The sequence below is a fragment of the Zeus faber genome (genome assembly GCF_960531495.2).
Source record: "Zeus faber genome assembly, chromosome: 6".
NCBI classification, from domain to species: domain Eukaryota; kingdom Metazoa; phylum Chordata; class Actinopteri; order Zeiformes; family Zeidae; genus Zeus; species Zeus faber.
This window is the reverse complement of record NC_137201.1, coordinates 2,311,658-2,335,583: the sequence shown is the minus strand read 5'-3', so window position 1 is coordinate 2,335,583 and position 23,926 is coordinate 2,311,658. Positions and strand designations below refer to the sequence as shown.

The 23,926-nt window shown below is 43.6% G+C and overlaps 1 protein-coding gene across 2 annotated transcripts in view; it reads right to left on the bottom strand.

The window, feature by feature from the left end:
• Positions 1-23,926, bottom strand: part of bcar1 (BCAR1 scaffold protein, Cas family member) — a 102,506-nt gene that overhangs the window by 15,482 nt on the left and 63,098 nt on the right. For both annotated transcript variants that reach the window (XM_080002704.1, XM_080002703.1), the window contains one exon: positions 11,918-12,634. In XM_080002704.1, coding sequence (XP_079858830.1) covers positions 11,918-12,634 — 717 coding nt within the window. The remainder of the gene's footprint in view (positions 1-11,917; positions 12,635-23,926) is intronic.

The window sequence follows — 23,926 nt, the reverse complement described above, 5'->3', positions numbered from 1 at the left end:
GAAGAAGAATTGGGAGAGGCGCATACATACACTTGTGTATGTACTGTATGCATGTGCCGAGGCCTAGCATGGCGCCACGGCTTGGATGTTACACTGACTAACCAATGGCAGCTGAGGCAGCTGAGACTGACCTTTGACAAAACTTGAATACTTTGCATTCTTTCACTTTCACCCTCTGTAATATTCCAACCACGCACTGGGCGATTTATGACACTACAAAGATCATGATTCATAGTAACAATGCAATGCTAATTAGTTAGCTGTCTTAGTAGCGATACTGAGAACTAATGCATCTCGAGTACTGACTCGATCGGTCGTCGTTGAGATGGCTGATCGGGCTCTTGGTATCAGATTTGGGCGTTTTGGCAGAATATTCTCTGACACAACACCTTTGTATTGATTTCCCATGTCATCATCAGTGCGGGTATATCCCTGATTACACGTCATCAAGAATAGCTTGATATAAAAGACAAAAATCTATATTTAATTTCCTCTAAAAAGGGTTATAGTATGTGTCAGCAGCTGCTGTATACATATTTAAAGGTAGAATAAGGCCTATTTAATTCACACGTTGCGCTAATCGACCATGAGATAGTGGCTGGGGTTCGCAAACGTTGTTGATCAATGCCAGTAAGTGCATCCTTACCTCGACCCATTTCACGCTCTCCAAAGGGGCATGGCTTTCTGTTTAGGAGGAAATGGCCCCTGACCCCTACTGTAGATCTGTCAATCTCCACTCAATCCCCGCCCCCCTTGAACTGGTTTCATTTTAATTTTGCACAAGCATGGACAAACATTCAGCTACCAAACGGCTGCTGTTAAGACCCCTCTGCTAGGAACGCTAAAGGCCCTTTCACACGTCGGTACATTACAGGGATAACCTTTCTGACACCGCTAGTCATTTTCACTATTCACACACACAGCTACATTCAGGAACATTTCCGTCTTGCGGCTTTTCACACATTCCATGAAAATGCCCAAATAGATAGGGCAAGGGACAGTCTAGCGGAAGGCGGTAATGCAACACTTACTGTATGGATGCAAACCGCCATAAAACTCAACAGATGAAGAAAATGGGGCAAGACCAGATGTACAGTATGTGCACACGGCATTGCCAATGTCTTGTAATGTATTTAATATTGAACAAGTTTGCAAGGTCAATCTTTCAACCTATCAATTTCCTCCTCTCCATAGACTGAGACGAACACTTCTTTCTGAATCTGTCCAGTTTCCAGACATTCTTGAAATAAGGAGCTTATTTGCAAGCAAAATAACTTGTGTTTGTTGTTAGTCATCATCAAAAAAATTGGCAAGGCAACCCTAAAGAAGTTGTTATCTACATATAAGATAACATATAAGATTAGGGGAGTCCCACGTGACATGTAAATACAGTATAGTCCGCTTGCTATGGACTTGTACATTTTCCGGGATGACTTGCCAAACCACAAGCTCTTTCACATAATAGTTCCTATCCTGTGTCGTCTGAACGATTCGTTGCTTAATTTACTCCACCCCGCCCCACCGCTAACCCAACTATCTCTGTCTACATCTCAGTCTGTGATTCTCTCTCTCTCTCTCGCTCTCTCTTCATCTCCGTCAGTTTTCCCATCTCTTCTTGATGGCTTTTTTCATCACTCTCAAATTACCGTTCATCTGTGTGTGTGTGTGTGTGTGTGTGTGTGTGTGTGTGTGTGTGTGTGTGTGTGTGTGTGTGTGTGTGTGTGTGTGTGTGTTCATGCATGCGTATGTTTGTGTGTGAGACAAACAGAGGGAGAGCGAGTGAGGCAGTCAGCTCTTCTCTGAACAGGAACTCCTTATCTCATAATGAGGAACCAACAGAAGTGTATTGTGTGTGTGTGTGTGTGTGTGTGTGTGTGTGTGTGTGTGTGTGTGTGTGTGTGTGTGTGTGTGTGTGTAAGAAAAGGGAGGAGCAAGAGTTGGCACAAGGACGAGTGATAACAATGAAGGGCATTGGTAAAGGTAAATATAGAGTGTTTAGTGCACACACACACACTTGTGCTCCGACTATTCTTAAAGCTTATGGCACATGGATGAAATTTGAACCCCATTCCTTTACTAAAACCATGTCTGAACCCCTTATTTCTGTGGCTGTGCTGTTTGACCTCCGACGTCACCCATATCATGAAGTCTACGTGCAGTTTTATTCTCAGTGGAGTTGAATTTGCCCCAAGAACTGTGCAAATTACACCCTATATTTTCAGCGAAAGACCCCGAGATTTCCAGCTTGACACCGAACTCCCGACTGACTGGGAGATTTTGTGAAGCACTTACACAGTGGAAAATACCTGAGGGGTCGTGGTTTTTCCCGCTAATTATTCCGTGGAATGAATGCATGTGTCTGAAAGTAGAGTAATCCAAATATATTCCCCAGCCTCCCGTGTGTGGTAGGCTTACAACTTCTTGACGTCTCCGCTGCCCTGAATAGCAAAGCAAAACAACACGGAGCTGCTAGCCAGGCACTTTCGCAGCCGGAGCTCAGCGATCTAATGCGGATAATTAACACTGAGTTTCCTGATAACGTCTGCAGCCCATCGTGCTAGCTCGGGGACACCCCAAACCCACCTCCCAGCTCCCTGATAAATCCAAGTTGAGGTCTGCTCGATACTGAAGTACACGGTTATTTTATGTGTGACATCAAACCATAATTTGATTCGCCCTCTCCAATCATACAGATCTCAAATTCTTAAAAAAGTCAATCATGTCAGTTGTTCAAGATTCAAGATTCAAGAGGCTTATTCGTCACATACATATACATACTTTCACCCATATATGCAGTGAAATGTAATGAAAGCCAAGACGGCAATGTTTTAATTTGATGGCACAATCCCCATTAGAGAGACAGACATACAAAGGTAAAAGTGCGGCATGTTTGAAAAGCCCACGTTGAACCAGACCGTAGCACTGAGGTTTATGTGGGGAAACTCCCATTGGCTTGCAAGGTCTATCATCACCTGTGCCTACCCTTTAGTCAAGATATGCGGGCCAAAGTTACAGACAAAGTTTTGGAGACAAAGGTTGTAACCCTTTTTCTTGTGGGGAAAAACGTAACCTCCACCCCACCAAGGAAAAACAATGCCTGGTGGACTTTATACTTCACCACACTGGCCTCCTGCTTGGATTTTTTTGGTTTGTTAACGTGTCTATAGTGTAATGTACAAATAATTGTCTTTACATCTACCAATGGTGGCTGAGAAGTAACAAAATAGCACAGGGTCACTGAGAATTAAATAAAATGGAACACAGTTGTGGCCATACCAGCAGCCATACACTGAACAACAGATGCTCAATCGGACCCCGGCTATCCACATGATGGAGAAAAAATGTGCTTCATCCAACCAAGCCACCTTCTTCCATTGCTCTATGGTCCGGTTCTGACACTCACGTGCCCATTGTAGACGCTTTCGGTGGTGGACAGGGGTCAGCATGGACACTCTGACCGATCTGCGGCTACGCAGCCCCATACACAGTGTGTTCTAACACCTTTCTATCATAGCCAGAATTAACTTTTACGGCAATTTGTGTTATAGCAGCTCTTTTCTGGGATCAGACCAGACCTGGATCTGGTCTGATCCAAGCCAGTCGTCTAGCATCACAATTTGGCCCATGTCAGAGTCACTCAGATCCTTAAGCTTGCCCATTTTTCCTGCTTCCAACACATCAAATTCAAGAACTGACTGTTCACTTGCTGCCTAATATATCCCACCCCTTGACAACGGCCATTGTAACGAGATGAGCTATGTTATTCACTTCACCTGTCAGGATTTAATGTTGTGGCTTAGCAGTGTTTACGAACATATACTGCACACATAGATTTTGGTTTCATATAACAGGCTCACTGTTTATTCCCAATTTTAGACAGCACAGTTGTCTATTTTGGAGTGCACACATTCCAGCTGCATCAGACTTGCTTAAAATGTGCTGGTTGCACATTAAAATCACCACCAATTGGTGCTGATTGCCAATTGGACTGTACCATGTTCCTACTCCATCATGGGGAGAGGCAGTGTTCACTAGTTTGTGTGTTTTTTTTATATTGTTGTTTCATTATTTTTCCTTCGTTAATATTAGGTTATGCGTTGTGCTGACGTGTTGTAGTGATTGTAGTTTGTTTAGTTAGTTATGTTCACCCCCTGCGCCACACCAGAAGCGTCACGTAATTTTGTCGATTCGTCAGTTCACACCAGGTCTGTCTTCATTCAGTCTACGACAGGTTACCGAAGGCAGCACTCTCCTGACTTTCTATCACTGAAACTGCAATTTGTGGAATGTATCAACCTTTAATGGTTAAAGTGAATCTCTGATTTTGTTTTCAACCTTTTGCTTTTCATTTTATTCATATTTGGAGTCGGTTTGGTTATGAACGTAGTTGGATTAGCTTGTGAGATTCGCGTTCATTGTTTATATTCCACATTTGCGGAGCTTGACAGGCACTAGGACCCCCAAGACTACGAGCTGCCCAGCCAGGTGTCTCACTAAAATAATGCAAACACAACTGAAATATAACAGGGAATCCAGAACAACCTCCCAAGTATGAAGTAAAATCTTAAGTCTATTCCTGGTTGTGATATTTGTTTTCCTGCTGGAATGAGATTTAATTTATTGTGGAGGAAAATGGTAATAACAGGCAGGTAATGGCATAACAGGCTTGGTAATTCAATATTTTCACATAATACATTTTTTGATTGGACCTCTATGGGAATCTACGCTCCAGTTTATGCTTTGCGTCCAGAATAATAGTGCGAGGGGTAAAAAATGCGAGGGGTTTAGGAGCCTCGCAGCACGCTGCTTTTGCGACGATTACGCTTTCGCTTGGTGTGACCTTCCATATTGATTAAAATGGCAGCCTATACGAAGCGCTTTTACAACGCTGACGTGACGCTTCTGGTATGGCCCAGGGGTCAGTTATGTGTCTAAAGCCCCTTTCCCACACGGAATCCGTATGCTTGTTCCGTATGGAGTCTGTTCCCACATAGATGACTTTTACGGATACATAACATAATGCTCACGATAGAGGTGTTTAATATCACGCAAGACTAGGCAACAGAATCGGTTACATTTTTATACAAGCACTTCGCTCCCCGTCTCCCCGCCCCGCATGGAAGGTTCTCCGTTCCCTCCGCTGACAAAGCCCCCATCGCCGGACGCATTAGCCCTAATCAAAAGCTATGTAATCAGTGTGATCATTTTCATCTTGTCCTCCATTCTCTGCCTTCGGATAAGGAATGTTTGCCATCGGTTCTACCTCTCCCTGACGCTCGCTCCCTCCGGCTCCATGCTCCGGTACAGCCGGCAGGCAAAGCGAAGCTCTTGTGCCCGATGCTACCGCACCGCACCCCTAACTTTAAAAGATACGTCTAGGGTCTGAGTAGCATTTTTGAAGAAAAATAATAAAATTTAAGAATATATCCTTAGCGACTGGACATGTTTCAGTTTCTTGTCTGCAACGATTGGGATTGGACTCGCTTTTTTCCGAATGTTTTTTTTTTTCTTGCCGAAAACAAATCATTTGTTAAAATGTTTGTATGCATCTTTTTAAATATTCGTAAAAAAATTGTGCTTTATTTTGATTCGGCCCAACTCCTAATTTTTGGCAATGTTACTGTTTCCATTCCCACACACTTCAATTCAGAGCTGTACCAACATTTTCCCGGAAATGATACACGGTTGAGTAGGGAAATTTACAGACTTTTACGGAACATCGACACCGGCACCAATATGGAACATTTCCAGTAGATTTATGGCTTTCAGTACAATTGGGAAAGGGGCTTAAATGGCCTGATCGACCACAATACATGTTTCCCTCATTTTCAGTTTGAAAAGTTTGTTTGTGCTGTTCAGTATTCTGTTGGTGTTTCTGTTTAGTTCTGTCATTTTGACCTCTTTTATGGGCCCAAAATTATTGTCAGAAACATTTGTTACTTTTTGTAAATAAAAAAGTATATATAAATAAATCCTGGTCTACCAGCTCGGTCCCTGACAACTTGCATGAGCAAAAGCAGACGTAATACATGTCACGTCTAGCGAGGAGGTACAATCCAAACGATTTCAAAACAAATCAAAATATTACTGTCTTTACTGTGTTGGCCTCATTAACACAACACTATGTTACTTTTTATCTTAAAAAAAAGTTTCAAAATCCTTTTGATGGTACAGTAACTTGTAATATGGAGAACCGAACCTCTCCACACGTGATTTGTTTCACCCTCTGATTCGCGCGTGCGAGCCGATCTGCCAAGGGCGAGCACAACGGTACCTACACCGCTAACAGGGGCCAATCCCTGCGGCCTCTAACCCCATGGCTCCCCTAGGGTTAGGTATAGTAGATGTTATGCCATTGTCACACTAAAATTAGCGGATTTAAACCCTGATCTAACGGGGAGTGTGGGGGTTCACCACTGTGCTCCCCATGGTGTCCCCACGTGGTCCCCCATGCAACTTCTGATTTTGGATTCTAAAAGGGATATGGAATGATACACGGATATTGCTGTCTATTTTTGCGCCAGTGTCCGGGATTTCAACGCGGGTCGCATTGCGCAGGTAAAGGGGCCAAAAGGAGCGGGTCGACATGGGTGTCCTGTTCACATCCCAGCCAATCGGAGGTGCAGAGAATTAAAACCTGGGTCTATTGCGGGTCATTTGACCCGGGACTGAGACCTGGGTTTTTCATTTCCCACTGGTGACAAATGCAGATTATGGGTGTTACCAGGTTTTTGGTGCAGTGGGAAAGGGGTATTAGGCTCTCTTCACCAGCCACTCATTTACTCAGACATGGACTCTCTTAACAGGTACCAAGGAGTTCTGAGCTGCTATGGTTTTCCAGCAGGCAGTCTGATGGGCCGCAAAAAAGAAAATAGCTGCAAAGCACAATCTAAGAAGTAGATTGGGGAGTTGAGTCTCAGGGCAATGCAAAGTATTTAGCCATCAAAATGGGCAGTGGCAATCCAGGTGTGGGTTTTGACCTACTCTAACATTTCCATAACATAACAACAGCAACCATACCCCATGGCAACACCATAGTGTCAAATTTCAGTCCTAAGTCAGGGTAAATCAAGGAATCATAAGATAGATAGATGTATACTTTTTGAATCAACGGAGGGACTTCGCTGATTCGTCCGATCCTAAACCAGAAAGTGATATAGGGTTTGTTGTCCCGCAGTGAGGAACGGCGGCGTGTTTGTGGGACATGCTGCTTACCGGACACGTGGAGCGCTACCCAACGCGCAGGATCCGTCACGGGGGAGTGCATCTAAGCACCAAATGAACGATTTAAGTATTTACCTGTGAGCATTTAAGTTGTCCTTTTTGGCCCACGAGCCACCTTCTTATTTAAAACAAGTAAATACACGCCAACCGGCGCTGTTTTGCCTCCGCCTGCCTCCTCTTCCTCATTCCCTGACCCTGGGCCGAAACACACCTCCATGATATAATAAACCCAAGAATTTGCTGAAAATGTAGCAATATATACAATAAATCTAAAAATTAACTAAAAGATACAAAAAAACATACTGAAACATTAACAATAAACAATAACAATTAAATACAATTCAATAAACAAAAATAAACCTAACAATACAGAGAACATTACACTTTTGGCACACAAACCCCCCAAAAAATAACCTAAAAAAAAAAACAATAAACAATGAAATACACACAAAATGAACTAGAGACCAAAAATGGAGGAAAATGAACTCATCCACACATTTTGTTTCTCTGATAATATTCACCATTCGAAGGATATTGGAAGACCCGAGCTGAGACAGATTAGGGCGGGTGTAGCTATAGCTGACACTTTCCCGGGGGATTTATTACAAAGGGATAACAGAGATGATGTCATGCCTTCGGGAGAGAGAGGCAGGGCAGCCAACTGCACCGCGCCCAGTCATCATCACCAACACCATCATCATCACTGTTGCTATCACAATCACCATTAGCCACCAGCCGCACATGCACAAAAAAAAAAAAGAAAGAAATCAGGCACACAAATAATCCTCACACACACACACACACACACACACACACACACACACACACACACACACACACACACACACACACACACACACACACACACACACACACACACACACACACACACACACACACACACACACACACACACACACAACTTCACTTTTCGAGTCTACTTGTGCATATGGCTTACCACACTGAGGGCTGTTCCCCAGGGTGTTACACTACACACACACACACACACACACACACACACACACACACACAGATGCAGGCCTGTCACCTGCTGGCAGAGTAAAATGCTTACTCACCCAACCACGAGATCGGGGCTGAATTATTAACAGCCTGATTAGTTATTGTGTCTGTGTGTGTGTGTACACACATATATTGCACAACCATGTCACAACAACACCTCTCTCTCTCTCTCTCTCTCTCTCTCTCTCTCTCTCCCCCTCCCTCCATCCAATTTAGAAGCCAGATGGGGTCTGAAGTGGGGCCCAACCGATATATATATATATATATATATATATATATATATATATATATAAAATTATTATTATTATTTATTTTTTTTTGTCACCGATACCTATTTTAATGGCAAACCATTCTGATAACCTATATTATCTGTCAATTTTTTTATATAATTTTTTCAGCTTCTGGAAGAAAATAAATGGTTTTAGGAAGACATTGCTTTATTGAACCAAATGATGATGAATGTGTATGAATACAATTTAATGTATGACAACAAAAATAAATATTTTCAATAATAACTGCAATAATAACTCAAATAGAATCAGTTTGAACCATTTAAATAATTAACTGAAATAAGTAACACAAGTAATGCAAATGATTATCATAAAAAACACTGGCACTCTGTCCAGTGTCCTTTATGGCATAGTATGCACATGTTTTTTAACAAATCTAAAATGAAAATAGTATTTCGGTAGTGACAGGGCATGCTGCTTTAAGATATTTCATTGTGGGTAATGTAATGTAGCTACTGTTGGCACGTAGCTAGAGCAGAATGACAGAGAGATCACTATAAGAGCTGATATACTTTGTGAGAGTTTGACCTTCTGTGTTCTCTTGATTAATGCGAAATGTGCATTTTGTCAGGTCTTTCTCCTGGCATTTAAGATTGATCAGGTTTTGTTTCATTTGTAGTTTTTTCCATTTTTTCATGTTATAAATCAAACCTCACAAAAGGATGCAAGACCAATCAAAATATATACCCTACTCATTGAATGACATACTAAACCCAACAAAAACAACACAACCACAAAATCTCAGTGCGAAAACCAAAACATTCATATATTTAAAGACTTTCACAGAAATATACAAAATCCTCCTGTTCCAAAGTCCACACAACAAAAAATAATCCAAATTAAAATTCCACTGCGAGTTTTTGTTTTTTTACACTCGGAATCAGTCAGTCAGTCCAGTCCAGTCAGTGTGTGAATCTAGTCTGGATTTCCCTCACTGCTGGGTATTGTGTGTGAATGACAAGCTTCTGGAAACAGCTTAGAGTAGAGTAGATATGGAGTGATCCGAGAGAATATAGATTACTTCAGATCGGAGGTTGAGGGTCGGTGGCGGATGGATAAACCGTTTGCAAGGGATTTAAACGACCTTACTATAAGTTTTACCGCACAATTCAGCATGTTGCTCTGTATAATGCTATGATTCCACCGCCGACCAAGTGGCTGCTGTGTGAAGCCAAAACAGTTGTCAGAAAACGGAAAAGAGTTGAATTGTGGTGCGAACCAGGAACGAATTGGTGAGTAGATTGTGAAAATGGGTGTTTCCCGAGGGGTGTACACTGGTGGTGAAATCTGGTAATGAAAATCCAGGTTTTTACAACTTGTTGTGGGTTGTTATTTTATCCTAAAAGTTAGAACATGGCTGTCTACTCCTGTCCTCAAATAAATGCAAAGTCCAAAGAGTCCTGCCTCACGCTGTCTCTGTGGAAGGAAATCACTCATTGAATGGAACCTTGTTGTTGGGAACTTCCACAAACAGTCTAAAGACTGCATGTCCCTCGGAGACATTTAATCTGCTTTCGATTGGGACTTTTGGGATGACATGATTCAGACCGGTTGCTCTGGAGCTGCGAGCGACCTCCATGTGTGATGACACAAACACAGAATATGTTTCCAACTGACTTGGGGGTGAGTAAGGAATGTCAATTTTTTTATTTTAGGGTTAAAACCCCAGCAAGGATGAATGTAATGTTATAGTAGGCCTATCTCTGGAGTCTCCCCCAGCTTACTCTTTAAAACGAATATTGACTTAATTCAAGATTAAGTTAAGCAATGGGAAGTTATAAGAACATTTGGAACTTTACTTACTTCTACTCGTGGCTTCTAAATCTGTTCATGCGTAGTATAACCCTCGGTACGGTATAATCTTTATCTGTGAAATTTCAACCGAGACAGATAGTTCTTCAGAGCCCAAATATTGGCCGATATTATCGGCCTACCGATATATTGGTCGGGCCCTAGTCTGAAAACGCTAGCCCGCTGCAGCCAAGTCTCACTCGGTTCTATTCTATTCTACATGGCATCTTTCAATCGATGGCACATTTGCCCCCATGAACAAATAAAGGATGCAGTTTTATCCTGTGTATATATATTTTTCAATATATTGCGGAAAATAGTAGATATGAAACTCATCAGTTTTCTAGAGAGTAGAGTGAGATAGTTGAGACAGATAATTGTTTTCTTTCGGACTACATTCCCAAGACAGGGATTCGATGTTCGCCCTGTGATTACATCGCAGATTCCCTTGGCAATCGTCATTCTATCGCCATCAAAACAACAATCTATTTAAAATGTCAATGAATAACTTCATAATTTTTTTTTTTTTTGCATCACACTTTGAGGATGACCTCACGAGATCTTCCAAATGTTTTGAAATACAGTGAAAAGTGCCGTCGGTTCAAAATGGCATCTCTGGTGCCTTTGGCATTTCCCCTTGAGCTTAAGAGTTGTTTGTCTGAAAAACCACACTAAAAGAACAACACACTCATATCGACAACAGTGACAGGAAACAGGAAGCGCGTGTGTGTGTGTGTCTCTCCGGGGGTATATAAAAACATATACAATTTTAGCCAGTAACAATGAAACTGTATTCATATCCCCTCCTTTGAACCTCTGCCGTGCAATTTTGGTTTTGATTCCTAAATCGCCTCCATTTCCTGTGCCTTTCCTTCCCAGTCTGTCTTCCGTCACAACTTAAGTTGCCATGCGTTATTCTGTCACTTACCCTGTTTATTTTTCCTGTCAGATATGGTCTCCTAGAGTTCTGCCTCTCCAAATTGGCCTCCGCCAATCAGCACTGTGACGTTCTGAGCGCTCCCGCCTAGGGCAGTGTGTCCCGTGTCTTTTGGGGATCAAGGGGTAGTGGTCATCCATCCAAATAACTATGCAATTGTTTTAAAATCCATTGGAATACATCTAATCATCATTATAACACGCATTTCACGCAATAGAACTTTGTGTAAACGACGACTTGTGAGTGACAGTACAGTTATTTCCATGTCCCATGTATGAAGCTTGAGCAAACACGATGAGCACGATGATTTACAGCTCACACAACTGATCACACCACACCGGGCACGGGCATTGTGGAAACCTTTGTCCACAATGGAATGCCTAGTCACTGGTGTGATGTAACGAGTGGTGTCCCATTTCCTAGGTAAAGATTTCAACCCCTACCCCTTGTGGCTACTTTCTGAAGGGCCATTACCCAGTCAAGGGCACTCCAAAACTAGGGATACGGCCTAGGACCTACTTGATTGTGTCTGTGGTGGTGCTGTTGGTTCAAGTCTTTCTCAGCCGTTACAGGTTCTTTGTCCTTCCTTCCCTCCCTCAACACACACACAGACACACACACACACACACACACACACACACACACAAGCTCTTACCTTCCCGATCGGCTTGGTTCCACTCTCCCAGCTCCTCTTCTCCAAGGAGGGGGGCACCTGGTACACATCCTGCCCGACCCCTTGCCCCATGGCTGGGGGAGCTCCCAGGGAGGGAGGCACCTGGTAGATATCCTGCATGGACAAGTGGTAGTGTTTCTGTGTCAGCGCCGGAGCCTTGCCGGGGGGTCCAGGCGGGGGCTGGGCTGCAGCTCCAACTGGACCGGAGGGGATCTGGTAGAGGCTCTGCGGGCCGGGCTTGACCCCGTGGGAGGGGGGCATCATGTACACGCTGTCCGGGTTGGTCTGTGCGGGGCAGGGGGTGGAATATGCCGAGTGCATGGATGTGTACTGGGACAGAGGGAGCAGAGGCTTGCTGAGGAAGCCCAAAGTGGAAGAAACGGCGGCTGGGGAGGAAGCACAGGCTGTCGGCTTGGCGTAGGCAGGCGGGGGCAGCCGTGCCTTGGATGACACCGGCGTGGGCGGGGCCTGAGATGATGGCACGGCCTGCTGCTGCTGCTGCCTGTTGTCGTACATGCCCACCAGTATCTTGAGGCGGTTGCCAGGGACGATACCCTGGCGCCCATGGAGCGAGCAGAGCCACCAGCCATCCAACCCCTGGGTGTCGCGCTCCAACACCGTCATGATGTCGCCCTTGCGGAAGGATAGCTCGTCGGGCGACTCGGCAACATTGTCGTACAGCGCCTTGGCTAGAACATTCTGCAAGGAGGAGGGAAGGGGGAGCGGAACGTTAGCAAAAAGGAGAAAGGATAGTTCGAGTGCATATGCAACGCAGTATATTTCTTTTTCACTTTTCATCAGCGGATCGTGATAGATCATGTTTACATCTGTACTTGCTTTTTCATGTGGACTAGATCTTCCATGCAAAAGTCATTGTTGACTAAATAAGTTTCCCAAATTGACGAGTGGATATTAACCCACTGTGTTCTACCCCCGTCCCGCCCCCCCTTTTTTTTTTCTTTTTTTTTTTGCTCTGGGGGCGAGGTCAGCTGCCTGGAATAGGAAACCACCTGCGTTGAAAAAATAGCCAGGCTGTCCTTTAAAATCTCCACAACTTCAGCGACCGTCAGAGAATGTTCTGTTTTCTGGACTTAGTCACTGCGTGAATTAAAAAAAGGTGACTTCGGGCCAGAGAGGTCCCACAATCCAACATTGTTAATGCTACTTGAAATGCTAATGCTTCTGATTTCACATTCAAGAATTCAGCAAACAATCCTTTGACTTCATGGGTCACTTTGAGAGCCATTCTCAAGATATTGTAAAACCGAGATTTCAGCTGTAATGAAGTAAAGAACTTGAATGAGGTGAACAAAAAGTATTCAGAAAGATTGAACAAAACACAACTGTGATTCTTCGAGATGAACTGGAAAATTCTTAGACGATGCTTCGATTGGACCTGGAAGGACGGGGCTTGCTACATTTTCTGGAGTTCATCACAGATATCAAGTTGTCCGCGATCCCCGGCCACCCATTCCCAAGTTCCAGGAAGTACAAACAAACCTTGAAATCAAAGGGGAACAATTCCAAGCACGTGAGACCCACATTAAAACATCCCATCGACAACAACAACGGGATGTTATTTGAAGTGCCGAATCGAATCGGAACGGCAGGCAGAAAAAAAGACAAAAACCGTCAGATCGGCCCTGCTAAATTTAGGATTCATGGTGTTTGGGGTCTTTGAACACGGCTCAAAGTGGAAACCTTGAAAAGATGACAGGTGTGTCTACTTTAGTGTCTCAAATCGCTTCCATTGTAGCTAATGAAAAGCAATGAAAATTAAACCTGCGTTTCTGTCTGTCTTCTGTATAAAACTCAAGCTGGTCCGCATTAGAAAGCAGTAAAGAAGACACCTGGGGTTTGGTCAAAAGCGTCATTCAAAGCACCCAAATTCAACGGTACAAACGCCCAGGTCCAACGTTTTATTTGAATGCATAATAGCAATTACAGCAATGAAATGCTTACTCTTCATGCTAATTCTCAAAAGTGCGGATATATTCGAATGACTACAGCCAACTTAAATGACTTAACAAATTGAAAAAACACCCAAAACTAAGAAATATTTCAGAAAATATAAAACAAAAATGACAAACCTTGGTAAAAGGAGGAAGGTGGGCGACAGAAAATCGACAAAATCTGGGATAAAGTGACCACAGATATTTTGCAAAATTTGGACACACACACACACACACACACACACACACACACACACACACACACACACCCTTTGATCCCTCAAGCCAAGTCTCTTACCCTACATCCCCTGAAATTCTCTTCTCTCCTTCACACACACACACACACACACACACACACACACACACACACACACACACACACACACACACACACACACACACACACACACACACACACACACACACACACACACACACACTCTTTCATTTCCCAAACTACCTCTTTCATATTCTCATATTCTTTCATATTCTCTCACTCTCTCATCACAAACACACAATTTTTCTAACGACTCTCTGTTACACTGAAAGTCTATTTTCTCTCATCCATGTTCCATTTGCATAGGAGCACCACACAAATATAACCTCCCCCATTCGCCCTCTGGAACCCTTTCAAACTAAACCAATATCTGTCATATGTTTGTCTGACCTCAGCCTCTCCCTCTCCTTCTCCCTCTCTCTCCGTTCCACCCCCTGATTAGTGTCTACGTCCCACCCTTTTCTACAGAGGCTGGTACAGCGTGTACTGCAGTACAGCCAATGCGCGCGCGCACACACACACACACACACACACACACACACACACACACACACACACACACACACACACCAACTTTTTGGCCAACTATTTGATCAGTTGGCTAAAAAGGCAACACTCACCCGATTGTGGTGTGCCTTTTCTTTGTGTGAAAAAATACATAAAGCCTGTCTGTGAATGTGAATGGAAATGTGAAAGAGTGTGTCTTTCTTAGTGTGTGTGTGTGTGTGTGTGTGTGTGTGTGTGTGTGTGTGTGTGTGTGTGTGTGTGTGTGGAGCCAGTGCAAGGGAATCGCACATGGCGATCAGATCACCAACAGAACACAACAGCTACCCTTGATCCGAACAATATTTTACCACAAGGAAATTATCAAATTGACGTCCGTGGCAGTTACGTTGCGCTCGTACACACACACACACACTTTTGTCCCAGCTATACTGTACAAAAAGTGGTGCTTCACTAAAATGAGCTTACTCAGTGCCATTTACACCTGGAGATTACAGAATTCAACATGAAAAACTCTGTAAATCCCAGCTACAATTCCTAATTGCTTTCAACAATAGTGTAGGTCTTTTGGGTTCACAGTGCAGAAGTCACTGCGGACTGAATTAGTTTCCCACATTAGGGAACCTTAAAATTTAAACATTTAAGAAAATAGGCCTGGGTTGAAAAATAGCCATGCCGTCCTTTAGACTCTCCACAGCTTCAACAGCCTTCAGGAAATGTTCTCTCTGTTTACTGGGTGTCCGCGTACATATCAAAAGTGTGAGATTGCAGGCCAGAGAGATCCCACAAGCCAACAGGGTGATTCTCCGCCTGATAATCTGCGTGTGAAAGCTTTGAAAGAGGACACAGTGACATCTAATCACGTTACTGGGTATCACCAAATGCCGGCAAACTGCCGCTGACACACCATATCGCCCTGGCAACCGTTGCTGAGACAACCTTTGGCGGTAGTTCTGAAAGTTTACTTAGAAAACAAGGAATGAGGGAAAGTGGAAGAGGGTGTAGCACTAAGAGGCCTTGGTAGAAAAGTAGTGATGAAAAGTTTGGCACTTTTTGTGCTTCACTCTTTAAGGGTTAGTCGGTAAAAAAGATTAGTTGAATTTGTTCCTTTGATTCAGTTGGTGTTAACGAGGCAGAAGAGTCAGTTCGGCTCCGAGTTGTGAATGGAATTCTCACAACGATCATTCAATTATGTCAAAATAATTTGTGTAGGAAGAATGCAAAGTTTGAATTAGTCCCATTCAGTATGAATTATGCAAAATGCCTTGACCCTTTCTTCACAACATGCCTCAAGGAGTCACGACTCACGACTCACGGCTCTCCTTCGAGAATTGGTTCAGGTGTCATTAGGTCTGCTTGGGGCGCATGTGTCAGTCCCAATGTCAGGATCCTGCCCTGCTCTTGGTCCATCGGTCTCTCTCTGTCTCCCTCTAGCCCCCTCTGTCTGTCCGTCTGGTATCACATCCCTGCCACTGCAAGCCTGTCCCCAGTTAGTAATCTCACCACCTGTCTTCACCTTCCTCGTCACTCCTCAGGTATTTAACCGGGTTTCCATCCACTCTTTCGCTGTCTATTGTTGCATGTGTTCTTGCATGTTTCCCTGGGTGTGCGTGTGTGCCTCTGTAACCCTCGGTCCTGACCGTCCGTGTGTTCCTGACTTCCCGCCTGCACCTGGGCCCCAAGTCCCCGCCTGTTCCCAGTTTTTGATTCCCTGTCTGTCTGCACATTAAACCCTGTATCTTCTCCCAAAACAGTGTGTGTGCTGTGTTTGGGTTCATCTGACTGTATTCCTAACACACGACTCAAGGGCTCTCAGCTCTTTTTGTTTGAGATTCAAATGAATGCCTGTGTGCTTGGCTGCAGATACCGAGTTTTTAACAAATTACTCTTTTACCTAAGAACTCACGACTCATGAGTCATTTAAAAGTTGACATTCTGACCCAATGTTTGCCATTTTACATGCACTGGGTGAGAAAACAATTGGACGATGACACTATATTTTCCATCTATATGAACAGTTTATATTATTTGTGTCAACTTGTCATTTGTGTCATTCATTCATTTATATCCGAATCCAAACAATCATATCTGAATAACAAAAAAATAGATGTTTATATATATATTTTAGACCCTTTTCTCACTGCACCACAAACCCAGTAACACACGCTAACAATGGAAAGGTGGGAAACAGTGGGAAAGGAAAAACCCGGGTTTCAGTCCCAGGTCAAATGACCCAGCAATAGACCCGGGTTTTAATCGGCTCCACCTACAATTGGCTCTGATGTGAACAGGACACCTGGGTCGACCCGCTCATTTTGGCCCCTTTACTGGTGCGATGCAAAGCACGTTGAAGTTCCGGACACTGGCGCATAAATAGACAGAAATATGCGTGTATCATTCCATCATTTCATTTCCCATTTAGAACCCAAAATCAGAAGTTATTGACGTTTCTCTGCACGGGGGACCGTAAAATGTTGTGAGTGTGAGGATTGCACCATGGGGAGCACAGCAGAGAACCCCCATGACAGTCCCCGCTCCCCTGCCAGTCCCTGCTGCAGAAGGAGTGTGTGCACACCTGCCACATGCACCGGCAGCATGGAGTATATGTGCGTGATTCTTTTGAACGGCTCAATATACTTTTTCTTCCAAGTTTTATGTCATTGTCTAAGTTGCTGTCTCCTCTACTGTTTTGTTCCCAATCACGCAGGAATCATGATACAGCGTGTTTGTGTCATTGAATATGAAAACCCATTTCTCCTGGCAATAGGAAAGGTGTCAATCGCCTATTTTAACGGGTTTAAAAAGTACTATTATTTTTTTTAATACATAATATACTGTATGTTAATTCCGTGAGGCCATACTGAATTCATTTGGAAGGTGACCACTGAGCAAAAGCAAGAGGGCAATTTCAGTCAATCAATCAATCAATCAATCAACCTCATGGTCTGCAGTCACAAAAAGCAACAGAATTTCTAATAACCCGATAAACCGGCTATTGTTAATAACATACAGAAAGTAGGAAACTGTACCGCCACAGAAAACAGCTAAATAAAAATATTGATGAAAAGAGTCAAAAGGGAGCGACTGAAAAATCTCATCGAAGGAGAGAGAGGGAGTGAGTGACTGGGAAAGAGAGATGTTTATTCGCACGGCTACTGGGCAGGAAGTAATATGAGCAGCTGGTGGAGCGAGCTCGGTGCAGACAGGCCACTCAACTGTGTGTGTGTGTGTGTGTGTGTGTGTGTGTGTGTGTGTGTGTGTGTGTGTGTGTGTGTGTGTGTGTGTGTGCGCATCTGTGTGCGTTTGTGTGTGTGTGTGTGTGTGTGTGTGTGTGTGTGTGCAGGGGGGCAGGGGGGTGTTAGAAGGTCTCTGTGTCCTTTGTCTGTTGCCTCCTATTTGACCTCAAGGGACAAACACTAGCTTGGCCACACAGGGGTTAACGTGTGTGTGTGTGTGTGTGTGTGTGTGTGTGTGTTTGCATGAGCGTGCACTCTCCTCTTTCAACCTGGGTCCAAAAAAAGGCAATTTACGAGTGCCCCATGCGCCCCTACCACACCTGTGCCAATAACATTAAAACCAATAGATGACCCACTACCACACACACACACACACACACACACACACACACACACACACACACACACACACACACACACACACCCCAAACTCTGAGAAGTTGATTTCTTTTTTATTTCATTTTATTGCCTTTCGCAGATGGGGAGACTGTACATAACAATGCATTCTTTCAATTTCTTTGTCCATCCATCTGACTTGCTTGTGTGAGTGTGTGTGACTGTTTTATCTGTCAATGTGTCCGCTGTTTACCCATTTGTAAGTCTATGCAGAACACAGGAGGTCACATCCCAGGTTCCAAATCCCGTGTTACAGAACAGAGAAATATTATGCTCACGTTTTAAGTATGATGTCATATGAAAAAGCCATTGTTTCCCCACCAAAACTCCTTGTGATATCTTCTCAGAAATCTTGAGAATGTTTTCCATTAGAACAGAACAATCTTTAATCGTCACACAGCACACCACACTACAACACATGCACACACACACACACACATGCTTTGGATGGTGGCCGGTGAAATGAGGCCTCTGCGTTTAACCCATCCTGGCTTGTCCTTCCTCCGGGGGCACAGCCAGGAGCAGTGGGCAGCATTCATGGACGCGCCCGTGGACCTGGTGATGAGTGTCCATCGCTGGTCAGACGATGATGGGTGCATGTTTTTGGTGGGGGTCCTTACTGGCGTTAGGTGGAGGAAACCCCATGTGAGCACGGGGAGAACATGCAAACTCCACACAGAAAGGCTCGTATTTGGGAGATAACCCGCCAGAGCACGGTGCCAACAGCGCCCCAGGGGGGAATCGAACGGGAATCGGAATTAGTATCTCATTAGTATGAGATACTAAGTCAAAATTTCAATAATGTTCCTATCTTATGAAATACTATGTCACAATTTCAAGTCAAAATTACGATAACTTCTACCAACTTTTCTCTGATTTAGCTTAGCATGGCTAAGCTAAGCCAGCAGGCGTTGTGCTACCATTCAAATGTCTTTGTGTCATTTCAAGACCTATAGAAAAAAATAGGCATCTTCAGACAAGACCATACATGAGCATAAGACTATGGTGTGGAGAGAGCGATAAAGACAGCGAATCATCGGCATTTATACACACATTATTCCCATTCTGTTCCCTTGAGGAGGATGGCAGCTCCACCTCTTAATAGCTCGCTTCCAGTGGCGTTTTGTTTGGAATAGAACAAACAAATACAGCGGTTGGCGAGAGAGAAGGTAACTTGAGATGAAAGAGAAGAGTATATGTCTGTGTAGAATGTAGGCCAGTGAATACTGTCTGCATAAAAAATATTAGTTTGAAGAGCAGAAAAAATTCAGCCTCACTGTTCCCGTAGAGGAAACAGCAATTTTCGTGGCAGCAAAGACATATGGATACAGGTTAAGTCCATAAAACCTAGATGACAATAGAGTTGGAAAGCAAATTGAAGAAGAAACAGTCTTTATTTGTCACGCAACACACCACACGTTTGCACACTCCGGGGGCACAGCCAGGAGCAGTGGGCAGCATTTGTGGACGCGCCCGGGGACCTGGTGATAAGTGTCCATCGCTGGTCAGACGATGATGCGTGATCATCTATTCAGACTTGGTCTAATCAGACCAAGTCTCAATTTGATATTAAAATGACAGATATTATTGTTGTATCATTGTTGAGAGTTTTAAGGGTCATATCATCATCATACAGAATACTATTGTCATTTTGTGACAAGCGCAAGCAATTGCCATATGCGTTCTGCGTAGCTGTGTAGTTTTGTCACAAGAAAATTAAATGGGTTTTGTCATGGGTGCGTACTGCATAGCAGGGGTGTCTGTGATAAGTAGGTTTATGTTGTGTTCCAAAAGGCAAGTCTGGGCCTGTGTGCAACCCCCTACCCCTTCCCACCTGTGTCTTTCTCTTACATATACAGAATACACTGCCTGTCCCAGTTATGAAGCGTACACACACACACACACAGACACACACACACACACACACACACACACACACACACACACACACACACACACACACACACACACACACACACACACACACACACACACACACACACACACTCACACACACACAAAACAGAGCTGACAGGCTTTCTGCAGAGTTGCACTTGATGAAGCATTACTTTTTAGGAGGACACAGAAGGTGAACGACTTGTCAGATGTGAACGCACACACACTGACACAGCACCTTGTCTCTGTCGAACCGTCCTGTGAGTTTTCAAAAACAGCCACACACACACAGACATACAGTAGCATCTACTTTCTTTGTTGCTATCTGTCCTTGGTCTGCCCTTTCCTTCTCTCGTCCACTCTGAAAAGGCCACATCCAGCCCAATTTTCTCTTCTCGCTTTCCCCTTCAATTTTTAATTCTAATGGGGGGTGGCGGTGGTTAATGATGAGATGTCATGGTGATTAGCCACACCACGGCAACCAGTGGTAAACAAAGCAGATTCAGAAGCCAGCGTTCATAATGCACGGTGCAAATAAACACAGTGAAACCACCCAAAGGAAAGATTTGAAGTTGTCGTCAAAAGGCTGTAGTCATTTAGCTGCGAAGAGACAGAAGAAGAAGCGGGATAACCACACGCTGCATTTTCCCACGGACAGTTTTAACAAGAGCTTGAAATGTTTATGTTCTGCTGCTAAATCAGCTATTTGTCAAAAAAACTAACAGTGGCAAAATGTGGAATCAATGTATTGCAAAAGGAGGTGCAATTGCAAAACACAGCTCAAAAATGCAAAGTACAGGTGGTGGCCTTTGCATTCCTCCCTTCCCTGTCTCCCTCCCTTTTCAGCTGTTTGTTGCCTCTCTGTTTTCCTGCTACTTCCATTTCGCTTTCGCCTCCTGCATCGCTGTTCAGACTTGTCAGAGAGTTCCTGCGAAGCACTAGTGTCCTGAGGACATTGGGCAGGGGGGAATCTTGCGCAGGAATTTTGTTTGGCACACTCAAACACACCAGTACTAAATTGAGAATAACTGATATAGAACGATAATATACGTTTCATATTCCCTCATTCATACTCTGCTCCTTCTCAGTAGTACTACAGGGGTAGAAGTACTCTATCGCACATTAGAACTACAGTGGTAGCCATAGTAGAAGTACTCTGTTACATTAGAACTACAGTGGGAGCCATAGTAGAAGTACTTGATAATACTCCGACAGTAGTATTAGAGTCACAGCAGTTATACAGTGCAAGCAGTAAGAATCCTTTATCCCGAGGCAATGACTGACTGCTGAAAACTATGGCTGAGATTGTGTAGCCTCAAACTTGGGTTGAACTTACGAAGGTGTTGCAAAACCTGTTGTCAGACGGCTTGAGGCGCCTAATTTCTGAATAGCTGCAATGCGCAGGCACGGACACACACACACACACACACACACACACACACACACACACACACACACACACACACACACACACACACACACACACACACACACACACACACACACACACACACACTTGCATGCATGTAGGAATAGTTTGGTGTTTTGAAATACAGTAGCTTGGCTTTGTAGTTAGGCAATACAATACCGGCTAATAAAAACATATACACATGGGTTTACTGTTGGGTTGGGATGGGTTCAGCGTCTTGGTTATTGTGAAACCATGTCAATACTAAAGGCAGTGGAAAAGGTGAATAAAAGCTCACACAATGACAGGTTCAAGTCTTCATCCTTAGTTAGTAGCTGACTTTAGCTTTCTTTTACCGAGCGGTGGATTAAGCCTGAAAAAGTGAATAAGAAAAAGCAGGATTTGTAAAGCAGCTGGTCAAAGGAACACCGAAAATCCCCCCTCCCTCACTTCATGAAGAGGCAGCTATCCCATAATAACCACCTTAAATCTCCATGGTCACCGAGCTAAGGGCCTTGGGGGGGCCTCAACGTCACAGCCAACCCCCAGGCAAAGCATTCCAACACTGTTCTCGGTGTGCACAGGGTGACGCACAAGAGGGACAAGACAGAGGAAGAGAGGGAAAGCAAATACAAAGTGAAACGAAGAGTGAGTTTATAATCCTACAAAATGGACAAATCATTAACCAAAAAATGCAAAACAATATCATTTTGTAGGATAAAAAGATACCATAATAGCACCAGAAAAACAAAACAAATGATTGCGCTTCCAGTAACTCTTGAATTCAACTGTTTAGTCTGTTTTCGTCAGATGAATCCAGTCTGCAATAAACCACTTTGTCTGGCATTAAAGACACACAAATATAGTTCTGTGAAATTCTGCAAATGTCCCAGTGAGCATTGAGATGTTATTTAGACTGCCACCTTTGAAATTAGAAAACTTTGACTTTCAAAACTCAATTTAGCAGATTACGTTCTGACCTGTAGACAATGTCTTTACAACAACTTCTTCCGCATTTTTCTGGATTTAGGGTTAAACAGTGCTTCGAGAACCATCCGTACAAATTAAAATATATATACTGTATATTGTTGTGTGCCAAAGCATAACAGTGTACTGTGTACAGTACAGTGGGTCTTATGCCAGAGCCAAACCAGTGTTTAAGAGCTCAGGCTAACCTGCACTTAAAGACAGGTGCTGTGAGACCTGAATCCTTGATACACACCCTTCTGATCACCGTGTGGGACATTTATTAACCTTGTTCACTTTGCTTGCTCATAACATGTCCGCAGTGAGAAACTGCTGGCGTCAATTATTAAGTGTGACTTAAATGTCCCCACTATATGGCAGTAGAACGTCACAGCTGAGATGAAGTTCCTTGTAGGGTGATTGTGTTGGTAAAATCAATACATGTTGTGAACTTAGTACTTCCTCGAGGTAAAAACGAGTGCAAGGTGAATAGTGAAACGTTCTGAAACACTAATCCCTGCTGTGTCCTCATGTTAGGCACCCATTTTGTGCCAACAAATTCAATCAAAAGCCTAAAATCTCAATCAGCAACATATTATTTGTGCAGTGTAGCCCTGATATGGGCGTCTGGTGACAAAAAAACTTGGCTATCGTAAAGCTGAGCTCAAAGAATAGCCTAATAGTCTACTCTAAGGTCCAATTAGTTATAAAGTTGATTCTTGAGAGCCACTAAGAAACTGACAACCCAGCGGTACTATATGCATCTGCAGTATTGAAACACTATGAAACGCTTGCATAAAACCTGTTGAGAAACCCAGAACAGTGTTGACAATGCAATTAAGGCCTGCGCGCAGCTGGCGAAAAACATCCCGGTGAATCATAGTTCCTTGTTTGCCTGCTAACTGGACCATGAGTTACCTGGATCGTTGAGTCATAGCATACAGAGGTAGAGCAGGAAAAGCCATAGGCTGGACTTTTACAGTTAACCGGTCCTGTGATTTAGTCACAGAATTATTAAGCTTTGACCTAGATGTCAGATGCCTGATCCAAATCCAGGTAAATTTAATAGCAAGGTCTTGCGTCTGAAAACAGAGATGTGCCAGTTCCTTCTCGTTGTTAATGACCAACTAGAAATAAACAAACCTAGACACAATGTGTTCTATCACCTGACATTCACGCTTGGTGAGATCCATCTCAATTGTTTTCACTTGCCATGTCTACGCAGGAGCATGGAGGTTAATGGTAAAAAGCTTGCAACATTTATTGTATGAGTCAGACTGAAACCGCTAATTCGGGTTCAGGGGCTTTCCCAAAACAAGAGTCCGAGCAGACAGTACATCATCAAGGTCAAGGACA